This window comes from Desmodus rotundus, chromosome 2 (assembly GCF_022682495.2).
Source record: "Desmodus rotundus isolate HL8 chromosome 2, HLdesRot8A.1, whole genome shotgun sequence".
Classification (NCBI taxonomy): Eukaryota; Metazoa; Chordata; class Mammalia; order Chiroptera; family Phyllostomidae; genus Desmodus; species Desmodus rotundus.
In genome coordinates this window covers 182,602,625-182,613,026 of record NC_071388.1, presented here as the reverse complement: position 1 = coordinate 182,613,026, position 10,402 = coordinate 182,602,625, and the positions used below count along the sequence as shown (strand labels likewise).

The 10,402-nt window shown below is 38.5% G+C and overlaps 1 protein-coding gene and 1 pseudogene across 2 annotated transcripts in view; both read right to left on the bottom strand.

Moving 5' to 3' along the window:
* Positions 1-10,402, bottom strand: part of BMPR2 (bone morphogenetic protein receptor type 2) — a 135,944-nt gene that overhangs the window by 10,467 nt on the left and 115,075 nt on the right. For both annotated transcript variants that reach the window (XM_024563726.3, XM_045197996.2), the window contains one exon: positions 5,507-5,643. In XM_024563726.3, coding sequence (XP_024419494.1) covers positions 5,507-5,643 — 137 coding nt within the window. The remainder of the gene's footprint in view (positions 1-5,506; positions 5,644-10,402) is intronic.
* Positions 6,210-10,258, bottom strand: LOC112307845 (casein kinase II subunit alpha' pseudogene; annotated as a pseudogene).

The window sequence follows — 10,402 nt, the reverse complement described above, 5'->3', positions numbered from 1 at the left end:
TAAAGGAAAATGTACAGGGAACCAATAGTGATGGGAAGGAAACTGGAACTCAAATCAACGGTGTGAACCAGAAGGAGGAAAGAAACATCCAATCAGAAAAAAAATGAAGAAACAAGAATTCAAAAAAATAAGGAGAGACTTAGGAACCTCCAGGGCATCCTGAAATGTTCCAACATCCGAATTATAGGGGTACCAGAAGGAGAAGAGGAAGAGCAAGAAATTGAAAACTTATTTGAAAACATAATGAAGGAGAACTTCCCCAATCTGGCAAAGGAAATAGACTTCCAGGAAGTCCAGGAAGCTCAGAGAGTCCCAAAGAAGCTGGACCCAAGGAGGAACACACCAAGGCACATCATAATTACAGTACCCAAGATTAAAAATAAGGAGAGACTCTGAGAAGCAGCAAGAGAAAAGGAGACAGTTACCTACAAAGGACTTCCCATAAGACTGTCAGCTGATTTCTCAAGAGACCTTACAGGCAAGAAGGGGCTGGAAAGAAGTATTCCAAGTCAAGAAAGGCAAGGACCTACATCCAAGATTACTGTATCCAGCAAAGCTATCATTTAGAATGGAAGGGCAGATAAAGTGCTTCTCAGATAAGGTCAAGTTAAAGGAGTTCATCATCACCAAGCCCTTATTATAGGAAATGTTAAAGGGATTTATCTAAGAAAAAGAAGATAAAAAATATGAACAGTAAAAATGACAGCAAACTCACAGTTATTAACAACCCCACCTAAAACAAAAACAAAAGCAAACTGAACAAACAAGCAGAACAGGAACAGAACCACAGAAATGGAGATCACATGGAGGGTTATCAACAAGGGAGTGGGAGGGGGAGAGAGGGGGAAAAGGTACAGAGAATAAGTGGCATAAATGGTAGGTAGAAAAGAGACAGGGGGAGGTTAAGAATAGTATAGGAAATGTAGAAGCCAAAGAACTCATATGTACGACCCATGGACATGAACTAAAGTGGGGGAATGTGGGCAGGAGGGGGTGTGCAGGGAGGAGGGGAGTGAAGGGGGGAAAATGGGACAACTGTAATAGCATAATCAATAAAAAATTTAAAAAATTAAAAAATATGAAAGAACAACTGATAGCTTCTGGAATATACAGTACATTTTAGGAGACTGGGTAGAGAAAGAAAAAGAATAGAGGAAAAAACAAACTGTGGAAGAGTTCCAAACTTTTATGCAACAATATATTAAAACTGTTGTACAAAAGAGGTTATGCAGAACTAAGATTAAGGGATAAAGAGAAACTGGACAAGTGATTTTAGGCAGGGAAAGAGAACAAGCTAGTATTAAAGACAGATTAAGAAATAGAGGATAAGAATTTAGAAAAAAGATGAAGAATATGAAGAATGGTGACATAGTTGAACAAACTATACCTGAATGTTTTACATATGAGAAAAAAAAACTAGGGCCTATAATTTTTTGTTTTTCTAATTTAAAATATTTTATTATTAAAAAAAGCCTTAAACTCTGTGATTGTTACAATAGTACACTTTTACCATAAATTCTAAAAGTATAGAAAAATTATTGATAAACCCAACATTCGGAGGTAACTACGGTTAACATTTTCATACAGTTTCCCCAGAAAGTATTTTCTATACTTTCATTTTCATCAGAAAACAATTCTTTCCCCATTTACTGACTGATCTATGCTTTTAAACTAGTTTTTTACATTCAATAATATTTGGAAGATTCTGAGTTTTGTTCCTATAAATATTTTTTTTATTTCAATGTGACTATATAGCAAAGTGTCTTAGGCGCAGGGGAATTTCTCTCTTTTTATAAACTGTGCACTTGCTATCTGACTCTAGTACTGGATTGTCACTGCAGATAAGCTGTACTATGGACTGTAGCACATTAAAGCTAAATGGATTCGTTGGAAGTGAACCAAGCATCATTTTATCCCTTACTTGGCAACCTAGTCTAAATCTGGAGTAAACAGTTTTCAAGTAAATATGCATATGATGCATATCCCACAATGATAAGGTTGACAAGAGAGATCTCAAAATGATGAGTTCAATTTCTCTGGTGAAATAAACTATTTAAGGAAGATGAGTTGTATTTTACTAGATAAATTTCAAAAGGAGATTTTTCTTTTTCTTTGAGGGATGTTGTACTGTGAGGCTGGCACATCTAATGAATCCTTATAAAGGATTCATCCTCTCACCCGTTGCCAGGGACCTCTTAAAGAGCTATCCTACTTCCCGTAGCAGGGACTGCAGTTTGCAGACAATCTTGGGAATATGTGCTAGGCAATAGGTCTTCAACTGCCTCATACTTGAAGCAGATTTCAATCGTATTTGAAGCAGAAGCCTTCCTTGAAGGTAATAAACGGATAAAGATGACCAATGGAGAAAATATTCAATCTAAATACATCTCTATGGAAATATATACATCTCTCTAATCTCTCTCTGACATGCCGCCCCCCACATAAGTCACGATACAGAATGAAAATATTCTAATTCTACCAAGACAATCTAAAATTAAAATGTGAAAATCTATAGTAAAAAGATTTAAGTTGCTTAATGAAATTCTCTTCATTCTTGCTCTTCAAGTATAAATGAAGAAAATTGTAGAGCTTCAAAAATTCAACTTACACCCTCAAAGATAATCAAATTCTTATTACATTCTTTTTTTAAAAAGATTTTATTTATTTATTTTTAGATAGAGGGGAAAGGAGGGAGAAGAGAGGGAGAGAAACATCAATGTGTGGTTGCCTCTTGCGCGCCCTCCACTGGGGACCTGGCCCACAACCCAGGCATGTGCACTGACTGGGAATCGAACCAGTGACCCTTTGGTTCACAGACTGATGATTAATCCACTGAGCCACACCAGCTAGGGCCTATTACATTCTTAAAACAAGAACTAATTGCTCTGGGAGGGTAGAGGGATGGAGGGAAAAAGAAAAAGAACTCATGGATACAGATGACAAGGTGGTGACTGGGGAGGGAAGTGGCTGGAGGTAGAAGAGGGTATAGGGGGGATAAATAGCAATGGAAAAAAATACAATAAAAAATAAACAAAAAAGTAAAAACAAAAATCAATAAAAAAAGAGAATATTGCTCTGGAAAAAGCAAACAAAAATTTCTAGAAATTATAAGTATGACTGTGGAAAGCAAAATGTTAATGAACAGATAACAAATAGAATGATAAAGGTGAAAATAAATAATTTGAAAGGTAAAGCTAAGTAAATCTTAAACAATGTGCAACAAAATATTGGAAAATACAAAGAAAATAACTGAGACCTGAAATGTCAGGTGGTTCAGTATTTGTCTAATGGAAATTTGAGAAGAATTCCAAAAGAGGAAATAATTTTAAAAATAAAACGTAATAGAACAACTATAAAGGACACGTGGACAATAACAAGGGGGGTGGAAACGGGTAGGAGGTGGGGAAGGCTGGGGTGGTAGGGAGGGGTGAGGGGAAAAGGCAGAAAATTGTACTTGAACAACAATAAAAATCAAAAGTATTCAAAATAAAAGAAAACATAATAAAATAAAATGATATAAGAAAATTCCTCTGAAATGAAGAAACTTCTGAATTTTTAAGCTGAAAACCTATCCAGTACAAAGCAAAAGGTGTGAAAAGATCCATGCCTACGTACATTCAGGTGGAATTTCACAATTCCAATGATAGAGTAAAATGCTTAAAAGCTTACAGAGAAAAAAAAAAACCAAGATAATAAAACAAAAAGCAATAGAATGAAACTGGTTGGGCCTGGAATTCTCAATAACACATCGGAATGCTACAGCACAATTTAGTAGGGGCTGCAAAGTTGTGAGGAAAATGATTTTGATCTTGAAAAGATCCGCTAGCCAAATTATTACGTAAGTGTGGGGGCAACATAGAACCATTTTTGAACGTGCAAGGATTCATAATATTTACTACCCATGCACATATCTAACACACATTACTTAAAGAGGAACTTCCTCAAAGAAAAAGTGATTTACAAGAAAGGGAATGACATGAAAATTTTAAAAATGTTGCTTCTTAAGAACCTCTAAGGAAAAAAAGAAAAAAAAAGATGACAAAAAAATCAAAGAGAATCCAGTGAATGATGACTTTTGAAACACTTTTTTCCTTAAGAAGCAGGGGTTTACACTAACTAACATAGTATTTCTATTTCCTGTTCTATAAGTCTAAGCACAATACTATGTTGCACGGTGCATGTTTACATAATCATAATTTCACAAAATTCTAATGTTTTTATTTTACTTAAATTTTTAAATCTGTAGACAAAACAAAAATTTATTTAATAAATTGATACAACGTTACAAAACTAGGAAAGAGTAAATGAAAGATAACAAGAAGTAAGAATAGATATAGCACTTTAAGTTATAATGGTAACTTCTAGAAGAGAAAATAAAATACAAAACAAAACTGCAGAACAATGTTAAACAGGAGTTATTTCTAAAGAGTGGTGGTAGGGGCAGGTAGTCTTTTCCACTTCCTTTTTTATGGCCTTCTATTGAATTAGGTTTTGTTTACAATACATAGGCATAACTTTAATTCTTTTAAAAAGCTGTTTAAAGTATGAAATACAGGGTACTGTCATCAATAAGGGGTAATCATACAATGGAATACTGACTAAATGGAGAGAAAGAGAAATATCTATTTGTACTGACATGAAAAATTGTCCATAATAAAATAAGCTTCACAAATGATAGTAGATAATGAGATAATCTTAGTTTTGTAAAAATAAAAATTATATGAGATATACTGCCCTGGCTGGGTAGCTCAGTTGGTTAGTGTATCATCTTGATATGCTACAATTGCAGGTTCCATCCCTGGTCAGGGCATATACAACAATCAACCAATGAATGCATAAATAAATGGAACAACAAATCAATGTCTGTCTGTCTGTCTGTCTGTCTCTCCTCTCCTCTCTCTCTAAAATCAACCAATAAATAAAAATTATATGAGACTGTGGGTACACGTGTGTATGCAAATATTTATAAGGTATTTTTAGTGTTGTAGCAACAATTTACTGAAATGATGGGTGCCTTTGAAGATATTTCAGTGTTGTGAACTGCATTTTTAACATGCAGAATTTATAGGCTGTACCTTGTTTTCTTTTTGGTGTAGCTTAAATTTCTATTAGGCGCTGAATATATAAGTCCTCATGAATTAACATTTTTGGTACCACACTCAAGAGAGTATGATGCAATTTCAATAACCTTTAAAATATTAACTTGTTCTTCATTCCACTTGTTATCCAATCTGACAAACTTCATACACAATAATTAGTTCACACAATTTTATACTTGGAAAAACCTGAAATTGAAAAGGGGGACTTTTCTATTGAAAACCTTTAATAAGGGGGACTTTTTTACACTGAAAAATTTTAAATTTTAAAGCTAAAATCAAGTAAGTTGAATTTCTGCATTAGACAACTCTAAAAACTATTTAACATTATTAACAGTATTTTTGCTTCAAATAACATTAAAACACACTCAACCATAAGTTGTCTTTTTAATAATTTAGTTTCTTCTTACCAGGCTGTTTTCTTTCCAAGCTTCTGGGAACTTGGGTCTCTGTTTTTCCCTAGACACCAGAACCTGCATATCTTCAAATGTGGGATGGTTTCCAACTTCTGTCTGAAAAGCCATCTGGTATTCTGGTACAGATTCACCTGTAAATTTTTTTTAAAGGATGGAGTAAAATTTCCAATTACCATAAAATGATAGAATAATGGGAGTATTTCTGGTACTACCCAAGCAAAGGAATTGTGTCACAATCTTTTTTTTTTTTTTAACCCTATCAGGCAGACTTAAAAATCCTAAAGAGACCCCTTTGTGGGTATAATGCATTAACAATAAATGTTTTACTTAGAATAGTCTTTGTTTCATAAATTATTTTTTGGTAAGTTAAACAATAGTTCCAATGATGAAAAGCTATTTTTATGTGGTTTCTAGCATTACTAAATTTAGAGGGAAAAGATTTTATATATAGAGAGAGAGAGAGTCCGTCCAGAAAAATTCCAGCCATTGTTTTTTTTAAATTTAAGTATATTTTATTGATTATGGTTACAGTTGTCCCAATTTTTTTCCCTTTCCCCCACCGCCACCCAGTACCCACCTTCCTTCCAGCAATGCCCTACCCTTAGTTTATGTCCATGGGTCATGCCTGTTAAGTTCTTTAGCTTCTACCTTTCCTATACTATTTTTAACACCCCCCCTCTCTATTTTGTCCCTTCCAATTTTGCTTCTTGATCCCTGCACCATTGTCCTCTTCCTCCCTCTTCTCCCTCCCAGCTGATAACCCTCCAAATGATCCCCATACCTATGATTCTGTTCCTGATCTGGTTGTTTGCTTAGTCTGTTTTTGTTTTTATTTTTCCAATTCAGTTGTTGATAGCTGTGAGTTTGTTGTCATTTTATTTATTTATCTAGCAACAAAATTTTATGGTTAGGCAAAATAACAAAGGTTACGGTGAGCTCCAAGTTATACACTTAGCATCTAACTTTTGATAAGACAGATGGACCTGTTCATGGCATCAGAAGATTTAAAGTGATGTCTGCTGACATCAAAGGTGACTCTTGAGAGTGACTGCAGTTTGCTCCCAAATGAATACTTTGTTTTGCAGGCTGGCAGTCAATCCACTGAGCCACACTAGCCAGGGTTAGAATTTATTTTTATCACACTGCAGTTTTCCTTCAAGATTTGTATTTGGTTGGTTGGTTTTATTGTCAAGCATCAATACCACATTACCTGTCCCTTTCCAGTTTTCATTGGGCTGCCATGAGACCACTGGGAAGTACAGCATTATCCACACAGGGTTGGGACTGCTCCTTCACCACAGGGTAGATGTACGGGTGCTCCATGGCCTCTTTAGCAGTCAGTGTCTGTCAGTGGTTGTATCACAGAAGTTTGTCCAGAAGATCTAGGGCCTCAGGGCTGACGAGGTGTCTGTTCTCACTATGGATAAAATTTTCCCAGCGTTTCTGTGAATGTTGTCCCAGGATATTTGTTGGAAGTGCAGATCAAGGTCTATGTGATACTTCTTCAGATACCCATATAGATCATCTGTACCCAGAACCCTGGCAATGCGAATAAGGTGGTCGTAGTTGTCCTGTCTGTGAAAGAAGGATTCCTTTTGAAAGATCATGCTCGCTAACATACAGCCCAAACTCTACATGTCCAAGCTATAATCATACATTTGGTAGTCCAAAAGGAGCTTGGTCCCTTGAAGTACCTGGAGGCCATGCAAACACTGTACTCCTGAGGAGGATGGGTGAACGCTGCAAGACCCCAGTCACAGCTTTTTCTGTTGGTGATCTATCACTACATTCTGAAGTTTCACATCCCTGTGTGTGATTCCCTTGCTGTGGCAGTAATCCAGAGCTTTAAGTAATCCATCCATACAAAACCGAATATCAAAGACCATCAGGATCTGGTAAAGTTGCTTAAAATATGAACTATTGATGGTGCCTTTGACACAGTGTCCTTCACGGTGTCAATCAGTTTACTGATTATTTGTTCCGCCATGAAGGTTCTCCAGAATCTTAACCTCTTGTTTTACTTTCTTTTTCTTCACTGGCTTGAGAATTTTTACAACCACTCTCTCATTGTTGGTGATGTTAACGGCTTCGAATACTTCACTATACTTTCCCCAACCAAGTTTTTGAACCAGTTGGTGGTAATCATTTTGATTACCCCAGCTCGGACGTGAGCCTCATAGTCCCCGTACTCACGGCTCCTTAGCTGTTCACCTTGGTGTAGACCCAGGCCCTGTTGTCTGCAGCTGGGCCAGGCAAGGCAGGTGAGACCAGGGACACTGCTGGGAGCTGGAAGAGGAGGAGGAGTCAGGCGGCGGTGGCAGCTGAGGCTGCCCGCTGGGCTGTTGTCATAAATGTTCATAGTTTTGATCCGCTGCTTCTTCTTAAATAAGGCCCTTTAACATTTCATGTAATAACGGCTTGGCGATGATTAATTCCTTTTCACTTTAACTTGTCTGGGAAGCACTTTATCTGCCCTTCCATTCTAATTTTTTTTTAAGATTTTATTTATTTACTTTTAGAGAAAGGTAGAGAGGGAGAGAAACAGCAACGTACAAGAGATACATGGTTGCCTCTCATAGGCCCCCAACTGGGGACTGAGCCCCACAACCCAGGCATGTGCCCTGACCAGGAACCCAACTGGCAAACTTTCGGTTCACAGGCTGGGACTCAATCCACTGAGCCACACCAGCCAGGGCTGCCCTTCCATTCTAAATGATAGCTTTGCATGGATACAGTAATCTTGGATGTAGGTCCTTGCCTTTCATGACTTTGAATACTTCTTTGCAGCCCCTTCTTGCCTGTAAAGTTTCTTTTGAGAAATCAGCTGACAGCTTTATGGGACCTCCTTTGTAGGTAACTTTCTGCTTTTCTCTTGCTTTTTATAAGGTTCTCTCTTTATCTTTAACCTTGGCGTTTTAATTATGATGTGTCTTGGAGTGGGCCTCTTTGGGTCCAACTTGATTGGGACTCTGTGCTTCCTGGACTTGCATATCTATTTCCTTCACCAAATTAGGGAAGTTTTCCTTCATTATTTTTTCAAATAGATTTCCAATTTCTTGCTCTTTCTCTTCTCCTTCTGGCAATGATGTAAGTGTTAGACTTCCTGAAATTGTCCCAGAGGCTGCTTATACTACCTTCATTTTCTTGGATTCTTTTTTCTTCTTGTTCTAATTGGTTGCTTTTCACTTCCTTATGTTCCATATCATTGATTTGTGGCTTCATCCATTCTACTGTTGTTTCCCTATAAATAGTTCTTTACTTCAATTAGTGAATCCTCTGTTTTTGACTGGATCTTTTTTATGCTGTTGAGGTCCTTACTAAGTTCCTTGAGCAACCGTATAACCAGTGTTTTGAACTCTGTATCTGATGGATTGCTTATTTCCATTTTGTTTAGCTCTTTTTTCTGGAGTTTTGAACTGTTCTTTCATTTGGATGTTTCTTCGTCTCCTTGTTTTGGCAGCCTCCCATGTTTGTTTCTATGGATTAGGTAGAGCTGCTTTGGCTCCGTATCTTGGTAGAGTGTTCTAATGTAGTAGGTGTCCTATAGGGTCCAGTGGCATAGCCTCCCCTATCACTCAAGCTGGGTATTCAAGGTACACTCTTTGTGTGGGCTGAGTCCACCCTCCTCTTGTAGCTGAAACTTGGTTGCTGTTAGCAGGTCAATGGGAGGGATTTATCCAAACCAGTCTGTTGCAAGGACTGGCTACTGACCACCCACCCATCTCCGCCCTCTGTGGAGGATCAGCTGTGCAAGGGCAGGGTGGTGGTTCTCTGATGTGGTCTATAGCTGTCCATGGGTGTGCAAGCTCTGGGGTTTCCCGAGTGGTGCAGGCCAAGGTCACACCCCACCTATGTTTTGCCCAAGGCCACCCTTCCTGAGCTCTAAAGCATCTGAGAAGGCTGCTACCTGTGTTGGGTTCGGAGTTTCCCAGGCAAAGCCGAACTGCCAAAGTAATCTGGCCGCTGCTAGTGCCGGGACTGGAGCTCACTGAGGCCAGCTGTGGCTTGTTTGATAGGATTCAGGAAGTTGTGAAGCAGGAGCCAAGATTATTTATTCATATGGAAAAGCAGCTTGGGTGGGTCAGCAAGTTAGGTGGGGTGGAGTCTCTGTGGATCTCCAACATAGGTCAAACAGTGTTAGCCAGGTTTATAGAGTCTCACATATGGCACCAGCTTGCTGGCTCTGTGGCTCTGCAGGGGGCACAGGGGCTCAGAAAATGGACAATGGCCTCTTGTCGCCCTGATGCCAGACACCTCAGCCTTTCCTAGTATTCCACTCCAAGCTGCCACCCTGGAGCTAGAGGTCAGAGGGAGTGAGTCTGAGTAGGTGAGTCTGTGTGTGGGTTTTTTAAGAGGAACTGCTTGGGGCTCTAGAAGTTTCTTCCACTGACTGAATCCTCACTGGTTTTTGAAGCCAGAAGTTGTGGGGACTTATCTTACTGGCACTGGAATGGTGGGCCGAGGGCCTGATGTGGGGTTGGAACTCCTCACTCATGAGATAGTTCTCCTGAATTTTTATCCACCACACATGGGTGAAAGACCAGCCTGTTCCATAACTACGCCCCTCCTACCAATCTCAATGGATATGGTTTCTTTAATTCCGTAGTTGTCATACTTCCATTCAACTCAATTTCTGATGTTTCTGAGTGATGGTTGTTCTATATTTTACTTGTAATTTTGATGAGGTTGTGCGAAGAGGCGAGCCATGCCTGCCTATGCCACTACCTTGACTAGAAGGCCAGTCATTGTTAATATAATGAAAATGGTTTGTGAGACATCGATGTCAACTGGCAGCCAAGGAGAGTGCACTGGAATATGCATTCGTTGACAATGGCGACTTCACTGTACTAGTCAGTGGAGGTAGTAGACATTGTTGAGTGAACATGTGTA